Here is a 23,568-nt window from a genome sequence, read left to right as displayed (position 1 = left end):
TACCCCCTGACGCTGACCGGGGCTGAAGGGAGTCGCTCCCCGGTGCCCGTGCTCCCTCACAGGGTGACCTCCCTGCCTTGTCCTCCTGCACACGGGGCCTTTCCAGTCCTCCCGGCCTGCTGGGGAACCGGACACTGGTTGGATCCTTTTTAATCTCCCTCCTGCACAGAACCGAAGAATATTCAGTGATGGCAAGCAGTACAAATATTCCTTGGCTGAACCTCACGTAAACAATCATGCTGGTAAGAAAGGGAAATGCGTTCGACAGAAAATACGAACGAGGATAGGGGCGCCTGGGTGGCTCAGTCGGCTAAGCGTCCGACTTTGGCTCAGGTCATGATCTCATGGTTCGTCCTCCGCCGGGCTCTGTGCTGACAGCTTGGAGCCTGGAGCCTGCTTTGGATTCTGCGTCTCCCTCGCTCTTTGCCCCTCCCCCACTCACGCTCTGTCTCACAAATAAACATTTAAAAAATACAAACAAGGAAAAAATGATGGATTAGAAGTTTCTTTACATTGTTGTATTTTTTCTTTTTTTTTTTAATTTTTTTTTTCCCAACGTTTTTATTTATTTTGGGGACAGAGAGAGACAGAGCATGAACGGGGGAGGGGCAGAGAGAGGGAGACACAGAATCGGAAACAGGCTCCGAGCCATCAGCCCAGAGCCGGACGCGGGGCTCGAACTCCCGGACCGCGAGATCGTGACCCGGCTGAAGTCGGACGCTCAACCGACTGCGCCACCCAGGCGCCCCTGTTGTATTTTTTCACGAGCAAGGGAATACTTACACCAACGTACAAGTTTTTTGCTGTAGTGATTGATGTTATAATCCAGTCCGATTTTCCGCCTCAATATCTGCAAATTTGATGCTAAACTGGTCACGACTGATCTGCTTTTTCTTCTCACGTTCAAGAGACAGCCCAGCCGTATTTGTCTATTTTTGCTCACAGTTGGTCCAACTTTTTACTAACCTTAATTTGGGTAATTTTCTTTCGCTCGAAGCCACAGATTAGGGGGAACTTGAAACAGGATACATTTGGGGCGCCCGGGTGGCGCAGTCGGTTAAGCGTCCGACTTCAGCCAGGTCACGATCTCGCGGTCCGTGGGTTCGAGCCCCGCGTCGGGCTCTGGGCTGACGGCTCAGAGCCTGGAGCCTGTTTCCGATTCTGTGTCTCCCTCTCTCTCTGCCCCTCCCCCGTTCATGCTCTGTCTCTCTCTGTCCCACAAATAAATAAACGTTGAAAAAAATTAAAAAAAAAAAAAGAAACAGGATACATTTGGCAAAGAGTCATAAAAATCCCACTTTAGGTCATCTTCTGGAAATTGTGACTCGACCGCAAGCAATCCTAGTGGCTTTTGGACATCTCTGCTGCTGAAAAACTGTGAATTAAATGAAAACTCCAAGTGGCCACCCGGAATGACAGGACTCAAATAACTCAAGCGCATTAGTGGCTGTACCGATGTGCTCTGGTTTTCTATTTAACGTTTATTTATTTTTGGGACAGAGAGAGACAGAGCATGAACAGGGGAAGGGCAGAGAGAGAGAGGGAGACACAGAATCGGAAACAGGCTCCAGGCTCTGAGCCATCAGCCCAGAGCCCGACGCGGGGCTCGAACTCACGGACCGCGAGATCGTGACCTGGCTGAAGTCGGACGCTTAACCGACTGCGCCACCCAGGCACCCCTGGTTTTCTATTTAAACACGGGACAACAAAATCCCATCGGGGCTGGAAACACGGTGCACCCAACGTTTAGGAGCTCCCCCTAGAAACAGAGTTGTAGCTGATTTGCACGCATGCAGCGCGTGTCCAAAGATAGGTCTCCATCAGTGTGCTGATGCGAAGTCTACCCACTGGTGCTGAAGTCAAGAGGTATCTGGAGCGGTATTTTATCACTGACGTTATCCGGAATTGGTAGCACGCAGCAGAACTTTTAGCTAGGGTTGTTACGATCTAGCCTCTGGGCCGCAGGACGAGGTGGTGTCAGCGGAGGCGGGCCTGCGGGCAGGGGCTGCACGCTGCAGGACTGGCCGGAAATCCGTGCAAGGACAGCTGGACCCCCGATCTCCTCCCCAGCCAGCGCATCCGGGTGACTTTCCCTTCCTCCCTGGCGGGCAGTGGGCGGTGAATCCCGTGGTTCTCCGGCCTCAGGGCCGCCGGGCTCCCTTGAAGCTGGCAGTAAGGCTAAGCGGGAGACGGTGGGTCAGCGAGATACTGCTCTTTGGGACCCTCGGAAGAATGTGCTGCATCCCAGCCCGATCACCCTGAACAAGAGCCCACCCTGGAAGACCCCGGCACGCCACAAGGCTCCCAGCTGCTCCTCTGCAGTGTGACAGACAGCTGGGGGTTGTCGCACACCTGAGTGAGACACAGACACCAGACCTGATGGGAGGAGAGTAGGGGCGCTGCGGGTGCTACAGGATAACGTGAACAGAGCCGAAATCAGCACCCGCACAGGAGAAGAGCGAAAGCCCTGTGAGACAGGGGGCCCCACCGGGGCACACGGAACATAACCGGGAGCACTTAGAAATGCAAGATGTGCCATCGGGTTAGAGAAAAATGTCTGTAGAACAATTATAAATTGGGGCGCCTGGGTGGCGCAGTCGGTTAAGCGTCCGACTTCAGCCAGGTCACGATCTCACGGTCTGTGAGTTCGAGCCCCGCGTCGGGCTCTGGGCTGATGGCTCAGAGCCTGGAGCCTGTTTCCGATTCTGTGTCTCCCTCTCTGCCCCTCGCCCGTTCATGCTCTGTCTCTCTCTGTCCCAAAAATAAAATAAAACGTTGAAAAAAGAAAAAAAAAAAAAAAGAACAATTATAAATTTCGAAACTCTCCCAAAAGCAGAACAGAAAGAAAAGGAATTAAAATTTTTTTAACATCGATTTTAACATCGATGTTAAAATTAACATCGATTTTAACATCGAGTTTTGAGAGACAGAGTGAGACAGAGAGTGAGGGGAGGAGGGGCAGACACAGAATCTGGAGCAGGGTCCAGGCTCTGAGCTGTCAGCACAGGGCCCGATGCAGGGCTCCAACCCATGAACCGTGAGATCATGACCTGAGCCCAAGTCAGATGCTCAACCGACTGAGCCACCCAGGCACCCCGAGCGTTAGACTCTTAATGCCACAGACTCTACCATCTTAGTAATGGTGGTTTCAGAGAGTGGAAACAGACAATAGAGAGGAAGAAGTTACGAAAGAAATAGCACAAGAGGGCACCTGGGGGGCTCAGCCGGTTAAGCCTCCGACTTCGGCTCAGGTCATGATCTTGTGATTCCTGAGTTCAAGCCCCACGTCGGGCTCTGCATTGACAACTCAGAGCCTGGAGCCTGCTTCAGATTCTGTGTTTCCCTCTCTCTCTACCTCTTCCCTGCTTGTGCTCTGTGTGTGTGTGTGTGTGTGTGTGTGTGTGTGTGTGTGTCTCTCAAAAATAAACATTGGAAAAAATGGAAAAAAAAAAAAAAAAGAAAGAAAGAAAGCCACGTCATGAAATTGCAGGAAAAGGAGGGAGGATAGAAGATTCTGAAAACTTTCAGAGAGTGAGAGCAAGAGCGAGAGAATGCACCCACACAAAGCAGATCATTCAGAAAGGACTGACAGCCAGGAGACCATGGGACATCTCAACAGAAAGGTGGACGCTAGAAGACAAGGGAACACGCTTTTGAAATCCAAGACAAAACATATTCCAATCTGTAATTCAGGCAATAAAGACACTTTCAAACGTGCTGTGTCTCAAAACATGTGCCTCCCACGTACTCCTGGTCTGAAAGCTCCTGGGACTTTCCTGGGAAAGGAAATGCAATCATAGTGTATTACGGGGATCTGCTATTAACAATATCCATCGAAATGCTGACAAAGGAAATAACCAGTAACTTTTAAGTCAACAATCAGCAAGAGGCACGTTGGTGTGTGGATCCAACCTGACATCATCGGCTTCCATAGGGTATTCCGCCCCTTCCAGGCACCTGTCCACTCCTTAGGCCCTGGCCAGTCCAAAGCACTGCCCACACTCCCCTGGACACCGCCCCAGCCCCACGTACAGGCCCCCGCTCTCCACACTGTGGGCACAGTGCTCTTTGCCAAAGGCAAACTCAGTGGGTCATCCGTGTTCAGATCTCGAAGAGGCCTCTTCTTTGCAGGCGTCTGTCTGGAACCGTCAGACCCACGACACCTTGTGCACTGGAGGTGAAGCCCGGATGTCACCTCCTGTGACGCCTATGGTGGAGACAGCCTGGATATAGCAGCTGGAGGGAAAATTTGAGGGCCCCCTGAAAATAGCCGGAGATGTTATCCAATCTGAAGAGCAGAGCAAATAAAGGTTGAAAAAGGAACGGTGGGACAGACAGAACTACCAGGATCACATCCCAGAGAAAGACAAGACAAAGAGCGGGACAGAAAAATTAAAATATCTAAACACTAGTAAAAATCGTCCCTCTTTTTTTTTTTTTTTAATACTTATTCATTTTTGAGAGACAGAGACGGAGTGCAAGTGGGGGAGGGGCAGAGAGAGAGGGAGACGCAGGATCCGAAGCAGCTCCAGGCTCCCAGAGCCCGACGTGGGGCTCGAACCCACAAACCGTGAGATCATGACTTGAGCTGAAGTCTGGCGCTTAACCGACTGAGCCACCCAGGTGCCCCCAAATCATCCGAATGTGATGAACAACATTAACGTATGTATCCAAGAAGCTCAGGAAACCCGAGTAGGATAAATAAAAACAAAAGTGAGCACCTGGGGGGCTAAGCCTCCGACTTTGGCTCAGGTCATGATCTCTTAGTTCACAAGTTCGAGCCCCGTGTCAAGCTTGAAGCTGTCAGCGCAGAGCCTGCTTAGGAGCCTGTCTCCCTCCTCTCCTTCTGCCCCTCCTCCACTGCCTCCACCCTCTTGTCTCTCCCCCAAATAAAAAACCAAATGTGTACCTGGGCACTTGAAAGGAAAATCCAAAAATCAAGAGAAAATCTTGAAAGTGAAGAACATGTCACATGACTTGCAGAGGACGAGGTTACCGACGACGGTACCCACCCCTGACTTCTCGTTTGGAAGCAAGGGAAGTCCGAAGATGGTGGGACTCGAAAACAGGAATACCATACGACCCAACAATCCCACTTCCTTATGTCTAAAGGATTGAAAGCGGGGTGGCAAAAAGCTACGTGTACGTCTGTGTTCATAGCAGGATTACCCATGCCATCATTCATAACGGCGAATGGCGGAAGCTACCCATGCCCGCGGCTGACCAGCTGGATGGCCAATTTTGGTGGGGGGCACACGACAGAATGGTATTCAACCTTAAAAAGGAAGGAACTTCGGACACACGCTGTGCGATGAGTGAGCCTTGAGGGCACTGCTGAGAGCCAGTCACTGCTTACGCACTGCTTACCAGGCCTCCTAAAGCTGGTTGTGTGACACCCGCTCCGGCTCTGTCCCCAACGCTACTCTTCCCTGGACCCTGAGTCAATTGGAAGCACCCAGAGCCCGGAGGGGCTGTGCGCCGGTGAGTGGGAGGAGGCACAGACACCTGCACCACCCGTGTCCTTGTAGGAGGGCACGCCACAAGGACAGGGGCACCGGAAGTCTTTGTGGCTTCAGGCCTGGACTCCTGACCAAAGGCTGGATGGGGCCGTGCGGATACCGGCAGATGCCCGCGCGGACAGAGGACACCTAGGTCTGGAGAGCCGCCCTCTGGGCCTGAGCCGCCCAGGGCAGTTGCAACGCCGCGGAGCTGATGCAGCTTCTCTTGCCGGGATCCCAGCCACGACTCTCGAGGGCCCTGTAGTGGGTTCACGTGGTCAAACGTCGGCGAAATCCACGGACCTCATGTTAACGATCGGTTAAGGCCGCTGCCTCTTTCCAGGTAGGCTGTTCCTTCATCGCACTCTTGCCGGGGCCCACTGGGGAGACCACGGCATTTTTGGGCCCCCACTATGGCGATCTCGAGTTGGGATGCATTTAGTTGGGGTTTATGGGAGATTCTGAACCAGAAGTGAGTCTGCAAATTGGGAGCAGAGGACCTGGTTCTCCCCAACATCTGGATAAAGGGCGTGAGTGGGGAAGGCGCCGGGGCGCGCACCCGATACGTTTATCTTCTCCGATAAATGTATTCCATAACACAATTTTACGTACCGTATATCTTTTTTCTTTTAGACAGGGACTGCATTTGTCAGAATTCCCGTCTGTGGAGCAGGGAGCCCTAGCAATGCCACCAAGGGTGAGCGCATCTATGCAAAGCCCCAGGTGTCACCCAAACCAATGTCAATACCAAAGATGAGATACAAATTCTGTCAAACGGCCTAGGGAAATGTCTGAGGAGTCTTTCTGCTGTTTTCATAAAACCATTCTGCAAAGTCATGAGGTGGCCAAGAGAATACAGCCAAAAATGTAAGCAAAAGCATTAAAGACATGCATTTGACACTTCGTACAAATGTTATTTTCCCAAACTTTGTGATGCTTGAGGAGTCTGTCGGCTTTTGAAAACGTACTGACTCCTCATTACGTAAGTTATCTGTAAGCTAGTACTTACTGTAAAATAAAGCATCCGTTTTTAACATTATACAAAATAGACACGTTATACAAGAATATTAACTTTTGTAACTAAGCTTATTTTATCATTTTACTTTTTTTTTTTTTTTTGAGAGACCCTCCCCAAATTGCATATGCTTTAGGCCCCACCAAACCCGGATCCTCCCTCGTCCCCAACATCTTCGCAACACGTGACCGCAACTCCAGGGAAACTGAACTTCAAACTGCGTGCAGGGTGACGAAATAAAAAGCACGAAACAGAAACTGAGCTCAAATACAGAAAAGCTGAGGAGGCAACGTGTCCCTTGGCATCCAGTTTTCCGCATCCCCACCGCGCACGTGACCGGGAAGGGGGTGGTCCCTCCCCGTGCCCAAAGGTGGACCAGAGAGCTAGGTGTGGGCCCACCGAGCGCCTGCGGGGCCGCCAGTCCCCGACTGGGGTCGGGGCTCCGCGGTCCTGCCCTCTCGGCGCGCCCCGGCACCCTCCCCACTCACGCCATCCCTCCTATTGGCGCCCTCGCCCCCACCGCACCCCTGCTCTTCCTGCGCATCGCTCCACCGCACCCCTCCGCCTCCTAGGGGCCCTGGTCTCCCCTGCACACCGGTGCCCCCTCTCCTCCCCGAGTCGCCCCTCCCCACTTTCCCCCCAGCGGGGATCCGCTGTCCCCACCGCGCGCCCCCTCGCCCTGCCGCCAGCGTCCCCGGGCCTAGCCCAGGGCGCCGTCAGAGTACCCTCCGCGCCCGGGCCGCGCACGGCCCCGACACCTCCCTCCCCACGTCGCGCGCAGCCCGCCGATCCCTCGGACGAGCCGGGCGCGGATTGGCCTTGAGAAGAGGGAAGTGCCCGCCCCCCGAGCCGCCGGCCAATGGGGAGGCGGGGGCGGGCCGGCGGCGGGCGCCGGAAGCGGCCGAGCGACGAGGGGACGTCGCGTCGCCGGGTCTCGAGCAGCTGCCGCGGAGCCGCCGGACGGACCGCCGGACCTGCCTGCCCGCCATGGCCGAGAGCGACTGGGACACGGTGACGGTGCTGCGCAAGAAGGGCCCCACGGCCGCCCAGGCCAAGTCCAAGCAGGTGCGGCGCCGTGTGGGCCTCGGGACTCAGGGGCGGCCGCGCGGGCGGGGCGGCCGCGGGGCGGGGAGCCCGGGGATGGGGGACCCGGTAGGGACGGGGACTAGGGGCAGGGTGGGGACCGGGGACCGCCAGGGGGCGGCGGATCAGCAAGGGGCTTGCGTGAGGGGATTGGCGCCGGGGCTAGGAGACAGGAGACCGGCGTGAGGAAAATGGCCGGGCTCGGACAGTTACGACAGAGGCGGGGTACGGGCAAGGGCCAGGGCCCGGCCGCAGGGTATGGGACGACAGGTCGGCGTGGTGGGAGGACCGAGGGGTGAGGGAGATGGTGGGGGCGTGGACCGGCTGCGCTGGGGTGGGTGCGGAAGGGCCCAGCAGTCTTTGGAGCCAGGGACACAGGTCCGGGGGTGAGGCTGTAAATAGGGACAGGGACAGGGTGGACTTGCGGCCTCTGACAGCCGGGATGGGGGGGATGGGGGACCAGGTGAGGTTGAAGAGGTGGACCTGGGGGCGGGGACTGGGGACCGCGGTGCAGATAGGGGGCGGAGGCGGTCCGGAGGCTGCCTGTGGAGCATCGCGGAGGCGCGTTTCAGGCCATCGGGGGTCCCTGTGACTGGGCTGAGGTGGCCTAGAGACCCAGTGCTTCTGGGTCTTTCAAGTGTAGATGACACGCCCTGGGAGGTACTTGGTAACCGGTCTCTAGCTTGGTTAATCTATGCGGAATTTACCTGTGAAGCTTCAGTGACCACCTCTGCCGGGCCTGGGGCCTGCGCCCTGGTGCCCGGTCTGGGCCGGGACTGGGTGCAGCCCTAGCACCTGGCAGTCGCTGACCTGCCCTGACCTTATCATTTGCATGGTCAAAACCAAATTTGCTGTTCCTTTTTTTTTTTCCCCCAGAGGAAATTTCATAGCCATAAGCTAGGAATCACCCGAACATGTCTAGAAAGCATCTCTGAACGTATCACACTCAGAAGGGCCCCGGTCACTTCTCCGAAGCGTCAGAATTGTCAAGAAATGCGTTGCGTTAACTTTTGGCAAACGTAGACAGAAGGGTATTGCTTTCGTTGGTGATGTCTGGGGGCTGGGCTCTCCTCTCAGGAGTCAGGTCCACGGAGGAAGGTTGCACCAGGCCAGCGCTTGACCTTCCTTCCTGGTTTTGCAGGAGAGCCTAGTGGAGGAGTAGGTCCGCCGTGAGCACGGATTTCTCAGAGGAACCCGTCAGCCTGTGCTTGTCCGCAGTGAGGAAGCGAGGGGTGGGGGTGGCGGGCGCGGGGGTACCTCGTACCTGATAGCAGAGGGAGGGTTTTGCGAGGTGAGCTTGGGTTTCGCACCAGCCGAGCTTGTCAGTCTGGAAGCGCAGCAGTGCCTGGGGCCGTGGCTCCGAGCTGGGCTTCCCCGGGCTCCAGAGGCACCTGCCGTGGGCACCCGTGCTGTCCGGCTAACAGCGGCCTCAGCTGGTGTTTGCCAGACCCTGCCAAAGCCGATTTTGACCAGAACCCTTTTCTGAACGTTCTAGGCTATCCTAGCAGCTCAGAGACGGGGAGAAGATGTGGAGACTTCCAAGAAGTGTGAGTACTTGTGCTTCCTCACAAAACAAGGGTGCGCTGTCGGGGCATCTCTGTGACAGGCGCCCGCCTCGCCTGTGCTGCCCCCAGGGGTGTCGGGGCGGCTGCCGGCAGCTGGGGCCGCTGCGGGGCTGGGGGACGCCTGGGGTCTCAGCTGAGCAGCTGTGCTCACTTCCTGTAGTGAGGACAGAATTCTGGACTCCGTGCTCTTAAGCCTGTGACTTCCCCGTGTTTGGATACCTGGCTTCCCGTGTCTCCCTGGCACAGGTCGCTTGTCATGCCTGGTTCCCGTCTTGAAACGGCTTTGTTTTGGGTTTGTTGCAAACCCTGTCCTTTGTTTTTGTCGCATGCTGGTCCAGGGGCCGCCGGCCAGAACAAACAGCATTCGATCACCAAGAACACGGCCAAGCTGGACCGGGAGACTGAGGAGCTGCACCACGACCGAGTGACCCTGGAGGTGGGCAAGGTGATCCAGCAAGGCCGGCAGAGCAAGGGGCTGACTCAGAAGGACTTGGCCACGGTGAGCGCGGCAGGGTCGTCCTCCCAGGCTTGGCGGGGGGAGGGGGTGGGGGGAGGGGGTCGGGACTCAAGGCCTTGTTTGCCCTTGGCCCTGGGATTCTCTCTGGAAGCCAGGTCAGGGCGGATGTAAGTTCCTTTCCAGCATGAGGTGGCTTCCAGCGCGTGTAGCCCCAGCTGCTCAGTAAGGCCCTCGGCCGCGTGCTGCCTGGAAGGTGGTGCTTGTGGCGACTCCCTTGGCCGTGTGCTAGCTTCGTGGCCTCTTCTTACCGAACCGCTACGCGTGTGATACGTTTCTTTAGAAAATCAACGAAAAGCCACAAGTCATCGCGGACTATGAGAGCGGACGGGCCATTCCTAATAATCAGGTTCTGGGCAAGATCGAGAGAGCTATCGGTGAGTGTCTTTAGGTCCCTTATTGGGTCTCCGCTGCTGCCCTCTGACCAGGTGCCCTCACTGAGCACAGGATGGCCCCTGAGGCCGTGGAATTCTCCAGACCCCTAAGAAGCTCATGAGGGCACCGTCTTGGGCGCCTTCCCCTGCTTTCACCTTTCACGTCCTGTCTACCCCTCCCTCTGCTGCTGGCCAGCGCCCTCTGGGCCTGTGGACAGAGGGCTCAGTGGCCCTCCTGTTCAGGCACTTGTGTCCCCCCCCTCCCCTGCCGCCATGGGCATTGACTTCCTCTCTGGTGTCAGCATGGCCCTCGGCACGGGGAGCTCCCAGAGCGCTGGAGTCCCAGTTCTGGTTCTGGGAGGGGCGTCGGCCCTGTCCGCTGGGGGGCTGGCAGGTACACGTGGGGAGCTAAGCCCAGCCAGCACTGCTGGTGACCCTCCGCCTCCCTGCTCTCTCCCGCCTCCTTCCCTCCTTCCCTCCTTCCCTCCTTCCCTCCTTCCTTCCTTGCCATGGAGAAGGTCGTGCGGGCAATGCTGCCGTGTCAGGGCGGATGGGTGGGACGCTGTGGCGCCGCCCCGCCTCTTGGGTCCCAGACGGGGCGCCGTGGCGGTGAGCGGGCCAATGGCTCTTTCAGGCCTGAAGCTCCGGGGGAAGGATATCGGGAAGCCGATTGAGAAGGGGCCCAGGGCGAAATGAACACAAAGCCTCGAAATCAGTGCGTTCCGGCTGATCTCGCCTGGCTGGTTCCCCTTGACCACCGGTGCCAGCGTGGTCTCTTCACGTGGCCGAGCGGAACGCGGGGCGTCAGCCCTGCCCGGGAACCCCCTCTACCCTGCTGTCAAACAAAACCTTGCAAAGTATTGCTTCTCCTGATTTTTTTTTTCCTTCCCATCCCTGGTGTCTGCCCAGCCTCGGGGCGGCTCCCCGGGGAGCTCTGAGCGGGACCACCTCACGCTGGCGGGGCTGTGGGGTGGGGTGGCCTGACCCAGAAGAGAAGATGTCTTCTCCAGTCGGCTTTTAGAGAAGCTAATAAACGTGTTGCCCTTCCTGCTGGTGTCCGGTCTGATCTGCCGGGTCCCCGCGTGTGTCTCTCTCTGGCCCACGATGTAGGGAAGAAAGGGTTCTCCTGACATGCCCTGGGGAGTACTTGAGGGACCCTGAAGGTCACCCTGTGCGGTGCCGCTTCCTCGTCACCGTCTGCTGGGACAGGCCACAGGCTTTAGTCAGCCCCTTGATCCCGGACCCGTGCCCTCCCCTGGCGTGGAGTCTCCAGTGGGCTGGACGGCAACGTGGTCTCACCCCAGGCAGGAGGGGGCAGTTGGCTGTGCAGGTGTGGCTGTCTCCCCTTCCCCAGGACGGCCGTGCCCAGTGGGACCTTCCAGGCCCAGGCAGGGCCGTGTCAAAACTTCCTGTGGGGGTGCCTGGCTGGCTCGGTCAGTGGAGCATGTGATTTTTTTTTAAAGTTTATTTATTAATTTTGAGAGAGAATGAAGCGGGGAGGGAGGATCCCAAGGAGGCTCCACGCTGTCGGCACAGAGCCTGACCCAGAGCTCGAACTCATGAGGCCATGGCAGATCGTGACCCGAGCAGAAACCAAGAGTTGGATGCTTAACCGACTGAGCCACCCAGGTGCCCCAGAGCGTGAGGCTCTTGGTCTCAGGGGTCGTGGGTTCAGGCCCCACGTTGGGTTTGGTTGGAGCTTACTTAATGGATAAGTAATTTTTAAAAAAAATTTCCCTGGTGGAAGAGCAGAGCCGGGGACCCTCCCTGGGTTAGGAAGATTCGACTCCGTTGTACTAGGCAAGGAGGGAATGCAGGCACACCAGGGGCCTTGACCCCTCCGAGAGAGGGGGGTTGCCTTCATCCTTGGACCCCGGGAGGGCGGGAGCCTTGGGTTTGCCTTCCAGTGACCTCAGCAGCATCCCCAGGGCACCGAGTGACCTCTGGGACACATCATTCCGGGGACCACTCGGATTTGCCCACGGGGTGGTGAGCTCGGGGACACTTAACGGCACGGACCCTTTACCATGGGACAGTGGACGTGGGACCTTTATGTGGAGTCACGGACAAAGCAGGGCGTTTCCTCACCAGACCAGCTTTATGTCCCTGACAGCCGCTTCAGCGTTTGCTAGTCAGTCCGTGTCCGGGGTTTCTCTCTGTCCTGAATTAGAATCACCCAGCGAGGCAGGGGCTGGACAGGGCCTGGGTCAGATTCCCACAGGCTGGGCTGGACGGCCTGAGTGCTGGGGTGCCCGCCCGGCCAGGGGCTTCTCAGGGTCCCGCTGTATCTGCCTCTGGTGCCTCTAGCCCTCGGCCCCGTCCCGTGTGGCCTGCCTGTTACCTGTCAGCTGAGTCACTGAGACCTGTGGGAGGTGCCCCCAAGCACATCCTCTCAGGCAGGTTGGGTCAGTTCTGGGGATCCCCAAGAGCCCACCTTCCCGCTGACAGAGCAGGGTGCACAGACCTCAGCCAATAAGCGGGGGCTGCCCTCGGGGGCCAGGGCGTTTATTGTTGGGGTGAGGACCGTACCCAGGCACGCGGGTGGCAGTCTCGGTGCTGGGTGACCGCGTGGGGGCTCAGTGCGTCCTGGGGGAGGGGCAGGGGTTGTTCCTTGGGCTCTGTCTGCCAGGGATTGGGGGAAGGGGGCGGGGGGCGACCCTCTTGTGAGGAGCCAGAGTCTTCTCTGCGTCATCTACTGGCTGTCGGTGAGCGAGGCCGGCAGGGTGACACCGTCCTAGGAGGAAGGAGAGGGGCCTCTGACTGCCGGGTGGCCGCTGCGCGTGTGGACGGCCCTGGCCAGGGAGAGCGGACCAGGGGGCTTCTCCCCAGTCAGCCCTGCCCACCTGTCCCTACCCAGGGGCTCCTACCGCATTGAAGACGATGTTGTCAAAGCCGGGGGCCACGGCCGCTGTCTCGCCCCGCGACGGGCAGCCCCCCTTCTGCAGCCAGCGTCGTCCTGCCAGTCCTAGCAGGACGAGGAGGACAAGGACGACGAGGGCACCGCCGACCGCGGCTGGCACCGATGTGGCCACTACCGTGTCCCCTGTGGTCCGAGGACCGCGTGAGCCCGTGGACTCAAGCCCTGCCTGTCGGCCCTGTCCCCTGAGGCGGCACTTGGGACGTCCCATCCTTGAAACCCCGGCAGGTCGTGCCAGCACGAGGCTCCAGACCTGGCGGGGGTCACGGCCTCAAGCTAGAGCCGCCCCTCCATCACAAAGAGACAGGGGGCCGCGTGGGCTCCACGGGCAGGCTGGCCACGGCCGCCGGCCCACCGGGCACCTCCTCCAGGGTCTGGGAGTGGGCGCGGAGTGCAGAGGCCGGCTGAGAGCCGACTCAGCTCCTGAGGGACCAAGGGCAGGGGTGGCCCAGCCCAGAAAGGGAGGGGACAGTGGGCAGGGGGAGGGGCGGGGCAGGTCCCGCCTCGGTGGCTCCTGGCTCCTTGGGCAGCCGTGCAAGCCACAGGCTGCCAAGCCTGACGGAGTCCCGGATCTGGGGCGGGGCTGGCTGACCCGGGGAGCGCTCACCCCGGCCGGGTGCAGGCAGCTGGCAGTGCCGTCCGTCCAGATACTCGACGTCGTCCAGGGCGATGGGCCCCGCGGCTGGCTGGCCGCTTAGAGTGGCTTCAAACACGATCTGACCAGAGGGAGAGGGGGCTGGCTGCGCGGGCTGGAGGAGGAGGGCGGGGCCTGGGGCCTCCGCAACCGCCAGGCTCCGGGCAGCCCGGCCTCACCTGGAACTCCTCTGCGCTGGCCACCTCCACCTGGCCCAGCAGCCACTGGTGCCGCAGGCGCCCGCCCATGCTCCACACGGCCAGCTGGCCCCGGGCGCTGTTCAGGAGCACCCGCAGCTGGCCCTTGTCTGCAAGAAGGGGGCCGGGGCGGCTCAGGTCCCCAGCCCGGTGGGGCAGGGCTGCCCCCATCCGCCCTCGCCGCTTCCAGCACCCGTCGCTACCGGCCCGGCCCCACTCACAGAAGTGCTCCGGGAAGCCCATGTGGTACCAGAAGCGGAGGCAGGAGGCCTCGGTGGCGGGCAGAGGCTGGCTGTGCAGCCAGGCTGCCTGGCCCCCCGGGCCCAGCATGTGGGTTTCAAAGAGCACGAAGTGTCCTGGAGGTGAGAGGGACAGGGTGCCTGGCTCACTGGCCATGGCCCTTGATTCTGATGGGAGCCCCCACGGGCTGGGCCGGTTGGCCTGGGGCGGGGGGAGGGGGGTGCGTGCCCCCCCCCGGGGTGTGGGTGTGTGTGTGGCCCCGGAGCCCCTTGCCCACCTCGGACCCACCTGTCTCTGTGCCCAGAGTGTGATCCACCAGGGGCTGGGGGTAGCGGGAAGGTGCGGCCCCACTGCTCCAGTCCCAGCTGTATCCTCCCAGGCCAGGCCAGGCCAGATGACTCCAGCCACACAGGCCAGCCTCAAAGTCACAGGAAGCTGCGGGAGACCTGGGCAGTGAGCAGGGGTGCCCCCACGCCCCCGGGGAGCCCGGCCAGTGAGCGCTGCTGCCTCCCCTCTGTGTCCTGCTGGGGCCAGGGGGCCAGGCCAGGCATCTGCCGGTCCGCACTGGAGCTGGTACCAGCCGCGGGTCAGTCACAAGGGGGCCCGGGGCCCGGCCGTGGGGCTCCCACCTGGCTGAGGGCAGGGCCCGTCCTGGAGGAGCAGGTCGTCCAGCGCGATATAGGAGTGCTCCACGCCGGTGGCTACCGCCTGGAACACCACCTGGGCAGAGACAGGGCAGCCTCGTGCGTGGTCCAGGCGGGCCCCGGAAGCGAAAGGTCACCTGCCCCCAGCACTCACCCTCCAGGCCCTCTCGGCCTGCACGTCCACACTCCCCAGGCGCCAGGCGGACCCTCCGTGGGCACTGATGCTGAGCACCTGCTGCCTCTCGGCCTCCCCCACGTGGACCTGCAGGGCGCCTGCCACGCCGAGTGACCAGCCCAGGTCAGCAGCAGTGGGGGGGGGGGGTGTTGGCCGCTCGGGGGCCCCGGGCTGCAGACCCCTCACCTGGGTTTCTGAGGCTCAGGTGGTACCAGAAGGTCAGGCAGGCAGGCCGGGCCAGAGGCTGGTGCTCCTCTGAGGTCAGGGAGGCCACGTGGCCGGGGGGCAGGGCCTGGGGGCTCGTGTCCACCACCATGTAGTGCCCTGGGAGGCGCCAGCGTCAGCCCCCATGTGGCCCCCTCTGCCCACCCCTCCGTCACCCCCGATGCGAACCTTGAGCCGTCCCCGTGGTGTGGTCAGCGCGGGGGCCCCGGACGGCATGGCCCGTGGCATTGGGCTGGCGCGTCCAGAGGCCTTGGCCCCCGCTGGAGAAGCCACAGGCTGAGTCCTCAAAGGAGCACCGCCTGGGGGCCCAGCAGGGCCCGGGCCGCAGGGCCACGTCGTCCAGGCCCATCGTGCCGTGGTAGCCGTCCCGGGAGCCCTCGAACAGCAGCTGGGGGCAGAGGGGGTGAGCGGCTGTGGGCTGGCCCTGCCCCCCACCGCCCTGGCGTGGGGCCTCACTTGGTACTTGGTGCCAGAGCCCGGCTGGTGGTGGAGGGTGGCCCAGGCCTCATGCCAGTGGTTGCCGTGGGTGCCGGTCCGTGACCACAGGAGCGTGTCTGCCTCTCCTTCCCGCCTCAGCACCAGGCGCAGTGTCCCTAGACGGGGGGGCGGGGGTAGGAGGGGACCAGAGCCCGACTCTTGAAGGCTTCCGCCCCTGCAGAGCCCCGGACCCGGGAGGCCCTGCCCAGCACCAGGGTCGCTCACCGATCTGGGGCCCGTGGAGGTGATACCAGAAGGAGAGGCACTCCTGAGGAGCTGTGGGCACCTGGGGCTGGGTGAGCAGGTGGGCACCAGGGCCCCGGGCTGGGGGGTCCGTGGGGTTCAGGAGCAAGAAGTAGCCTGCGGCAGGGACACCGGGCTGAGCTGCAGAGACCCCGGTTCCAGGAGGGGCTTGGCCCAGACCGAGAGCCGCCCCCAGGCTTGGGTGCCCCTGCCCTACCTCGGCCTGTGGTGTGGTCGTACCCGGGGCCGTGGCTCTGGATCCGGCGCCAGTGGGCATCTGTGAGGTGGCCGGTGTACCAGCCGCACGTGTCCCGCTCGAAGTTACAGGAGACCTCTGAGGGCGGGGCCGCGGTGGGGTCAGCACGCCCCGAGCACCCTCATACCCGCCCTGTGTCCCTAGAGGGTGTGAGAATTGCTCTCTGGGGTGGGGGCTCCCAGGGTCCCTCGAGGTGGTGACGGGGGGCGGGGGGGAGAGGCCCCCGGGTAGGGGCTGGGAGCGGGCAGAAGGACCTGAGTCCTTCTCAGTGGCTGTCACGGGGCTGCAGTCCTTCAAGGTCACATCGTCCACTCCAGCGCCCTGCCGGCCAGGGCCGTCCAAGTCCACCAGGCCGACAAACTCCAGCTTCGTGAGGAGCACAAGGGAGGGGGCTGTCGAGTCAGCGCTGGCTCTGTGACCCACCCCCCCACCCCACCCCCGCCCCCCAGGCGGCCCTCCTTACGCGGAAAGGCCGGCGGCGTGCCCCAAGAAGGACTCTGTCCATCCTCCAGCCCTGGCTGCTGCCCGGGGCCTGCCACACCAGCTCACGGTTGCTGTCCTCCACCACGACCAGGGCCAGGAAGCCTGGCCGAGGGGGTCACTGTGGGTCTGCCCAGCCCTCCTCCCCCACCCTCCCGCAGGGTGCCTCGGGGCGGGGTGGGCCAGAGGGACGGGGCGGGGGGGGGGGTACCTTGGGGGTGACTCTGGAAATAGTAAGCCATGTGGAGCTCACAGCGGGGGCCCGAGGGACCCAGGGGAGGTGTGAGGACCCGGGCCTCTGCCGCGAGCTGTCCCCAGGCCCTCTGCAGGGCCAGGAAGTGCCCTGAGGAAGAGCAAGGCCTCTCAGAGCCAATTCCTGCCAGGGCCCCCCCCCCCGCCCCCCTCACCCTGCCGCCCTGGGCAGGCACACTCCCTGGTGAGAGGAGGCACAGCGAGGTCCCCTCTGGGGGCGCAGTTCGCAGATGGGGGGACTCGGGCCTCACCAGCAGCGGTCCTGCGGGCGCCTGCGCCAGGGTCCCGGCTCTCCTGGGCCAGGAGACGCCCCCACTGCAGCCGCCCCACGCTGGCATCCTCCCAGCCCCCCGCTGTGAGGGGCTCGAAGTCCGTGGTGCCTGGAAGGGCAGTAGCAGGGAGGGTCGGGGAGGGTCTGGAGGAAGAGAGGGCCCCCCTGCCTCCCGCCAGCTCCGGCCGCCCCTCACCACAGTCCTGCTCATCCTCGCCCCCCTCGCACTGTTGCTGGAAGTCACAGAGCTGCTCTGGGGGGACGCACAGGTCCCCGCAGGAAAGATGTCCCGGCTCGCAGAAGTCCCGGGGCCGCAGGCTGGACGGCTGGCGCCAGGGGGCTGCGGCCCAGAGCCCAAGAGGTGATCCAGACACCTCTGTGGGGACAGAACAGGGGTCAGGGGGGTGGGTTGTGCTTCTCCTGGAGAGGGAGGGGCTCAGCGGGCCCACCTGGGACTGGCTGGCAGTGGTCCGACAGGATGAGGTCATCCAAACTCACGACACCGCCTGGGCCTGTGTGCCCAGTGAGCAGAATCTGAGGGCACAGGGGACTCAGGGTGTGCCCCCCCCCCCCCGCCCGGCACCCTACTGTCATCCCCAGGTCGGCTCTGCCAGCCCTCCCCCTGCCTGGCCTCGCCTCGTGTCACCGGATACCCTCCCCTGTCACCACCCCCACGCAGGCCTTGAAAGCGACCCCTCCTTCCCTGGGCCTGCTCCCAGAGCTTCCTGCTGACACAGCCTGGGGTTGGGGGGGGGGGGCTCTGATCTCCCCTGCCCAGCTTTCCAGGGGGCGGGGGGCCCTCTGGGACCTCCTGCTCGCCCACCCCTCCCTGGCCGCCGCCCTCTCGGGCCTCACCCGGAAGGGGTGCTCGCTCTGGATGTCGACCCGGTCTCGGACCCAGGCGGCCCCCAGCTCCCCGTGGCGCCTGCGCAGCAGGACGGGGCCCTGAGGGGAGCCTGGGCTCTGAATTTGCAGGAACAGCTGGAGGCAGCCACCCTCAGACCCGTGCAGGTAGTGGTAGAAGATAAGCTGAGAAGAGGCCAGGGAAGGTCAGGGAGACCTCCGGGCCTGGGCAGCCAGGTCGGGCGGCCCCGTGTCCCCCACCCACCTCACCGAGCACTTGTGGGGGCCTGAGGCTTGGAACTCGGGGCTGGAGAGGACAGCGGGGGCGCTGGGCTCGGCCACGGAGACCAGGAAGGAGCCTGGGGAGACACCAGACGTGGGCCGGGGTGGCCGGGCGGGGCCCCGGTGGGCGCTCCCCGGCGGTCCCCCGTGGGCCTCACCCTGCGCGCTATTGCGGCTGTGGTCCCGGCGCGGCCAGGCTGGCGGCCTGGGGCCGGCGCTGTGGTTCCGGGCCCAGCCCTCCGAGTGGTTCCACGGGCCCAGGCCCGTCTCGAAGTCGGTGGCCGTGTGGCGGCCTGTGGGGGAAGCAGGGTCAGGCTGCCGGCAGGGCCCGTACCCCCCCTGTCCCGCTCCGTCACGCTCCCTGGTGACCCCCAGCAGCCCCTCCAGCTCACGGCAGGTGGGCGTGTCCTCATCTGAGCCGTCCCCACAGTTGTCCTCTCCGTCGCACAGCTGGTGGGGCTCCACGCAGGCCATGTTCCCACAGTGGTGGTACCCCAGGGGGCAGCGTGCCTGGGGGGCTGACATGGCGGAGGGGCAGCCCGTCACCGTGACCCCAAGACCCCGGGGGCCGGGGCAGCTGGGGGAGAGGCTCAAGGCCATCTGGGCCCTGCTAACCCACTGCCCCCCAGGTGTGGGTCCGCGGCACGGGGGCCTTACTGGGCAGCCCACAGCCCCGGAAGACCACGTCGTCCAAGGCCACGGTGCCCCTGTGGGTGGCATTTCGGGTGGCAGAGAAGGTCACCTGAAAAGAGTGGGGTCCTCAGGACTTAAGTCAGGGCTCAGACCCTCCCTGCTCCCTCCACATCCAGACCACCCCCAGCTCACCCAGAAGTCGCCCCGGATGCGGCCAGTGGCCACCACCAGCTCCTGCCAGCCTGGGCCCCAGGGCCCAGAGCTCTGCCACAGGGTCAGCGTCTCGGCCCTGTGGGTCAGCTCCAGCCGCAGCTCAGCCACATCTGTAAGTGGGGGGGCGGGGGGTCCTGGGGCGGCTTGGGCCCCGCTGCTTCCCGCAGCCTGCTGGCTGTGCCCTGCCCTAGGACCCTTGTCCCTCCCTTGAGGTACCTTCCCGGTCTCTGCGGCGGCCCTCTGTCCTTTCCCAGTCCCTCCCCTCGGGGCGCCCCACCCTGGTGGAGGAGTCCTGGGCACCCACCTCTGGTGGCCGTGTGGTGCCAGAGCCTCAGCTCACAGGTGGGGGCGGCGTCGCGCAGGACAGGGGAGCGCAGGGCTGCCGTGGACGCCTCTTTCCCGCGGTGCGTGCCAACAGCCGTGTACCAGCCTGGCCGGCAGAGAGGTCAGGAAATGGGGCTGGAAGTGAAGGGGGGAGGGGGCATCACGGACACCCGCCAGGGCCTCACCGAGGTCTGTGCCGAGAGTGTGGTCTGAGCGCGGCCCCAGAGGCTCCAGTGTGGCTCCTGCCCGGTCTCGCAGCCACCTGTAGCCTGAGGTGCTGATGTCCCGCCAGCCGCAGGAGTCTCGCTCGAAGTCACAGGCGAAGGGGGCGCCCGGGGCGGGCGAGACCCCGTGGTAACCTGGAAAGTGGGGGGCTCAGGGCTGTCTGCAGAGGGCTGGCCTGCCCGCCCCCTGCCCGCCCCACCGGGCCCCAGCTCACCGCACTGGGCCTCGTCGGAGCAGTCTGGGCAGTCACACACGAAGTTGCACGCGGCCTCGCTGGGGGCCCTGCAGTCGTTGGGGACCCAGGCCCGGCCTGGGGGCCCTGCTGCTAGGAGAGAGACAGGCGGGTGGCCTGGGGTGGGGTGACCCCCCCCCCCCCCAATCCCAGGCGGCCCAGATACTGTTCACCTGCTCTGAGGCCTAGGAGGAGAGGTCAGGGAGGGAGGGGGCTGGGTCCTGCCAGCTGGGGGCTCCCGGTCAGGGCCAGGCAGGGCACACCTGGCCCGGGAGAGGCGGGCTGCACGTCAGGATGGGGGCGGGGGGGTCGTGAGCATGGGACCAACGGTCCCCGACACGGGACGCCCCCCGAGGAAGGGAGCAGGAACCCACCAAGGAAATGCCCCCAGCCCCCTCAGCCTCCATTTGCTCCAAGAGTGGCAGACTAGGCTCTGCTTCCAGGGCCCTCTTGCCCTGGGACCCGGGTGACACTGGGGCCAGGTAAAGCAGAATTCGTGTCCCTTCCCCGATGGGGCAACCCCCAGGCCCCCAAAGGCTTGTCCTGGGCACCCCCCGAAGGCCACCCAGGGCCTTGCCCCTCTCCTGGGGAGGAGACGTGACACTCACCCAGGAGCAAGGCCAGCAGGAGGTGGCGGGGCAGACGCATGGTTGGGCCAGGGGAGTGAGGCGGAGGGACCGCGCACTCCAGGCGGCCTCGCGGGGATTCCGCCCGGTTATCTGCCTGTGGCCCCGCGGGCTGAGTCTGCTCTGCTTGAGGGGGGGACCTGGCCCCTTCTGTACCCGTTGCCCGTCAGCAGGCCCCGCCCTGTGTTGATGAGGACGAACGTCCGACTGTAAAAGCGTCCAGGAGAGGGGCCCCTGGCCCAGGTAGGCTCGCACCCGCCCGGATCCTTCTGACCAAAGGTCAGGCCTCGGTCATCACGCCCACCGCCCCAGCCCTGCCTGGCGGAGGCCCCACCAGAGGAAGCACCCACTCGGGCTTTGTCTCCCAGAGCTGGGGGCAGGAGCCCAGCACGCACCCCCCACCTGTGCCCCCAGGCCCACGTTCCGTGCCTCCCTGCCCCAAGTGACCAGGGACTTGGTCCTTCCCCACCACAGTCTGTGGCTGCCTGTTCGCTTATTCCTTTGTAAGGGACGATCATTTATTCATCAACAACTGTTCTGATTAGCGTGGCCGGGTGCTGCCGGGCACAGGGCATTTACCACCATGTGACCTCGGTCTTACCAGATCCTGTCTCCTCATCACTAAGATGTGGTCACGACAGCCTGGAGAGGCCACCGTGAGCTCACGGAAGGCCTGCGCCAAGATGGCACCCGTGCTCACGGGGAGCCACAGAGACAGCTGTGCTCGGCTGTCCCCTCATCCACACATCCACTTGCCACAGCTCGTCCCCCCTCAGCCCTGCACTGGGAGGAGAGGAGGGGGTCCTGGAGGGGGGCTCCCGGCTCCAAGCCTGAACCCTCAGAGCCTGTGGCTGCCGGGCGGGTGCCATGGGACCCGGTCTCACAAGGGGTCTGGGAAACCTCACGTGACTTCAAACGGCAGATCACGAGGGGACACTGATGTCAGCTGGCCCTGGGGGACCTGGTGCTAACTCCTTGCGCAAGGGCTCATCAAAGAGTTTCCTCCCAGATGTCCTTGGACACAGGAGGGGTGGAGAGGAGCAATCAGGCCATAAATGGGGGCAGCAGCCCAGGGGCCCCCTTATCAGAGAACAAAGGGCTGAGTGTGCCACCCCCCCCCCCGGGGCCCCCAGATGTGGAGCCAGGTGAGGGACAGCCAGTAGGGGCCCTGCGGCTACCAGGGCCGCCTCCAGCTCTCTGTCACCCACACCCTCCGGCCAGGGGTCCCCAGGGGTGACCGGGAAGCAGACAGATCAAGACACACACACATCTGAGGAAGAGCAGGGGTGATAACGTTTTTAATTCCTGCAGGTGAGGTAAACCTGGGCGCTCGGCCCGGCTGCTGCTGGTCTCCAAGGCCTGGCCCGGGGTGCGTAGCGCCAGGGGGTATAGTGGGTCGCTCGGGCAGGCCTCAGTAACCGTCGTCGGCCCAGGTGACCTCGTAGTCCGGGTACACGGCTTTGATCTTCTCAGTGGAGACGGAGTGCTGGGCACGACCATAACCCTGAAGACAGAAGCCGACGCTCACAGCCCCGTCCTGGCTCTGGGCGTCCATCGGCAGCAGCACCCAGGAGGCGGCTACGGAGGGGGCCCGCTGGAGCCGGACGTGGCCAGCCCTCCCTGAGCGCCCAGGGTAAGCTGGCCGCCAAGGTGAGCAGTCCTTGCGCGTGGGCCCTCCGGCCCAGGGCGCGGCCTATCCTAGGTGCCGAGAGAGGCTGTGTGAATGCCCCTGGGTCTCCACTGTGGCCTGGTGACGGGACGGGGGGGATGGCCCAGCCAGGCCTCGTGGAGGACCGGGACGAGGCCCGCTGTGGCTGAGGGGCAGGCAGTGGCCTCCCTCCCACTGCTCGTGGCAGATGGGGAAGCCACTGGCGGGAGGGGTCCGCGGCCCAGACAGCCGGAGAACCCCCAGTGCCGCAGGTGTCCTCAGCGCGGGGCAGTGAGGGCTTGTGAGAGCTGGTCCCTCCCCCCCCACCCCCCTCCGCGGGCCGGGGGCTCACCATGGAGTAGCCGTACACGTGGATCTTCTTGTCCTGGCTCTGGTGGGAGATGCGCCCGCCTCCCAGGCACTCACAGCTATAGCCCTTCTTCTGCATCTCGCTCGATACCTTGTCATAGATGTCGGCTGGGACAGGGAAGGCGGCTCAGCACGTGCCACGGCCCGCGGAGGCCCGCGGGATCTGGAGCTCCGGCTCTGGGCAGCTCCTTCCCCAGGAGAGGAGCCCCTCCGGGCTGGGACGCCATGAAAGGAGGAAGGCGTGCACCCGGGCAGGAGTCCTGGGACTAGGAGACACGGGTCGCGCCATGGCGGCCCCTCGCCCTCCAGGACCCTTGCCCTCAGACCGGGTACAGGACCGCCTCTCTCGACGCCGCCTCATTCCCCGCCCAGGGCCCTCAGCCCCGCCCCCGGACGCCCTCAGCCCCGCCCCGAAAACGCCGGCCGGCCCCGCCCTCACCGTGGTACTCGGCCCACTTATAGCCCCGCACGATCTCCTTGCTCTTCCCGGCCGGGGCCTCGGAGGGCGGCGCCGTGTGAACTCGGATTAGCACGTACTTGAAGACGCCGTCGGGATCGATGTCCACATCGGCTATCTGGGCGAGGTCCGCCGCCGCCATGTTTCCCACAGCCCGCCCGCCCCGGCAGCCCGCGGCCCTTCCCGCAGCGGCCCTGGGTCGAGTCGACCGTGCGGGAGGCGGGCCCTGGGAGCCCGGGCCCAATCCCGCGGGGCCTTGCTGCCCGGGCCCGGAGCTTCAGCCAATCGTATCGCCGACCCACAACACAGACTGGCCAATGGCAACCTAGCTCCTTGCCACTCTGAGGCCACGCCGGTCCCGCTTAAAGGGGAACAGGGACCCGGGAGTGGGCGGTGATTAAATCAAGCTAACTTAGCAGTTCTTTTTTAGTGGGGACTGGGAGGCGGAGTGGGTAGCGGGAACGGTGGCAGGCTCCTTTAGAGGGGCTGGGCGGCTCATGAGGCCCAAGCGACAAGCGCCCGTCCCGACCCCTCCCCCACCGCGTCCCAAGACCTCTCCCTCCGTCTTCCCAACGCGCGTTCCAAGGCCTCCCTCTCCCTCCCAAGGCATCCCAAGGCCTCCCTCCCTGTCCCCCGCCGCGTCCCAAGGCCTCCCT

At 63.2% G+C, this 23,568-nt stretch overlaps 3 protein-coding genes and 1 long non-coding RNA gene across 7 annotated transcripts; 1 reads left to right on the top strand and 3 right to left on the bottom strand.

Annotated features, from left to right (window-relative positions):
- Positions 1–1,274: 1,274 nt before the first annotated feature.
- LOC121020264 (uncharacterized) lies at positions 1,275–5,964 on the bottom strand. Its single transcript, XR_005786041.1, has 4 exons — positions 5,368–5,964; positions 4,910–5,106; positions 1,678–2,178; positions 1,275–1,460 (listed from the first exon to the last, which is right to left on the bottom strand). It is a non-coding gene; the product is annotated as an uncharacterized LOC121020264 (long non-coding RNA).
- Positions 5,965–7,402: 1,438 nt separating this feature from the next.
- Positions 7,403–11,097, top strand: EDF1 (endothelial differentiation related factor 1). The gene is made up of 5 exons (XM_040460238.1): positions 7,403–7,578; positions 9,092–9,143; positions 9,500–9,660; positions 9,959–10,052; positions 10,684–11,097. Exons 1-5 carry the CDS (start codon positions 7,501–7,503, stop codon positions 10,743–10,745), a joined length of 447 nt encoding a protein of 148 aa, XP_040316172.1. The 5' UTR covers positions 7,403–7,500; the 3' UTR covers positions 10,746–11,097.
- A 1,431-nt stretch (positions 11,098–12,528) lies between these two features.
- On the bottom strand, positions 12,529–20,503 carry MAMDC4 (MAM domain containing 4). Of its 3 annotated transcripts, XM_040460215.1 has the most exons (29): positions 20,421–20,503; positions 19,795–19,902; positions 19,541–19,714; positions 19,336–19,461; positions 19,011–19,141; positions 18,843–18,927; positions 18,578–18,703; positions 18,344–18,478; positions 18,174–18,262; positions 17,916–18,089; positions 17,510–17,594; positions 17,257–17,436; positions 17,041–17,169; positions 16,749–16,880; positions 16,521–16,642; positions 16,312–16,423; positions 16,019–16,135; positions 15,784–15,918; positions 15,538–15,674; positions 15,250–15,469; positions 15,043–15,180; positions 14,836–14,954; positions 14,667–14,757; positions 14,326–14,472; positions 14,019–14,153; positions 13,780–13,907; positions 13,574–13,682; positions 12,917–13,092; positions 12,529–12,783 (listed from the first exon to the last, which is right to left on the bottom strand). In XM_040460215.1, the coding sequence occupies exons 1-29, from the start codon at positions 20,458–20,460 to the stop codon at positions 12,742–12,744; spliced, it is 3,642 nt and encodes a 1,213-aa protein (XP_040316149.1). In that variant the 5' UTR covers positions 20,461–20,503; the 3' UTR covers positions 12,529–12,741. The 3 variants fall into 3 exon arrangements, with proteins under 3 accessions (XP_040316149.1, XP_040316148.1, XP_040316147.1); XM_040460214.1 differs by having other exon boundaries at positions 17,041–17,436; XM_040460213.1 differs by having other exon boundaries at positions 13,780–14,153; positions 15,784–15,942.
- A 1,206-nt stretch (positions 20,504–21,709) lies between these two features.
- Positions 21,710–23,126, bottom strand: PHPT1 (phosphohistidine phosphatase 1). 2 transcript variants are annotated; one of them, XM_040460218.1, is made up of 3 exons: positions 22,895–23,113; positions 22,439–22,563; positions 21,710–21,942 (listed from the first exon to the last, which is right to left on the bottom strand). In XM_040460218.1, exons 1-3 carry the CDS (start codon positions 23,052–23,054, stop codon positions 21,850–21,852), a joined length of 378 nt encoding a protein of 125 aa, XP_040316152.1. In that variant the 5' UTR covers positions 23,055–23,113; the 3' UTR covers positions 21,710–21,849. The 2 variants fall into 2 exon arrangements, with proteins under 2 accessions (XP_040316152.1, XP_040316151.1); XM_040460217.1 differs by lacking the exon at positions 21,710–21,942 and adding an exon at positions 21,953–22,136 and having other exon boundaries at positions 22,895–23,126.
- Between the last annotated feature and the right edge of the window lie 442 nt (positions 23,127–23,568).

Source organism: Herpailurus yagouaroundi, unplaced genomic scaffold (assembly GCF_014898765.1).
Source record: "Herpailurus yagouaroundi ecotype Mexico unplaced genomic scaffold, PumYag 249, whole genome shotgun sequence".
Lineage (NCBI taxonomy): Eukaryota > Metazoa > Chordata > Mammalia > Carnivora > Felidae > Herpailurus > Herpailurus yagouaroundi.
The sequence above is the reverse complement of the archived record's forward strand: the minus strand, read 5'-3'. Positions and strand labels throughout refer to the sequence as shown.

Bases quoted from the DNA above. Each gene is read 5' to 3' on its own strand.
- EDF1 (XM_040460238.1), top strand. From the start codon at position 7,501: ATGGCCGAGAGCGACTGGGACACGGTGACGGTGCTGCGCAAGAAGGGC. The intron at 7,579-9,091 runs GTGCGGCGCCGT...TGAACGTTCTAG, and splicing joins CCCAGGCCAAGTCCAAGCAG to GCTATCCTAGCAGCTCAGAG. The intron at 10,053-10,683 runs GTGAGTGTCTTT...TGGCTCTTTCAG, and splicing joins CAAGATCGAGAGAGCTATCG to GCCTGAAGCTCCGGGGGAAG.
- MAMDC4 (XM_040460213.1), bottom strand. From the start codon at position 20,460: ATGCGTCTGCCCCGCCACCTCCTGCTGGCCTTGCTCCTGG. The intron at 15,675-15,783 runs GTGAGCGACCCT...CCCCCCGTCTAG, and splicing joins CCTCCACGGGCCCCAGATCG to GGACACTGCGCCTGGTGCTG. The intron at 14,473-14,666 runs GTGGGAGCCCCA...GGTCTCCCGCAG, and splicing joins CGGGCCCTGCCCTCAGCCAG to CTTCCTGTGACTTTGAGGCT.
- PHPT1 (XM_040460217.1), bottom strand. From the start codon at position 23,054: ATGGCGGCGGCGGACCTCGCCCAGATAGCCGATGTGGACATCGATCCC. The intron at 22,564-22,894 runs GTGAGGGCGGGG...TCCCTGTCCCAG, and splicing joins TAAGTGGGCCGAGTACCACG to CCGACATCTATGACAAGGTA. The intron at 22,137-22,438 runs GTGAGCCCCCGG...CTCGGCACCTAG, and splicing joins ACGTGTACGGCTACTCCATG to GATAGGCCGCGCCCTGGGCC.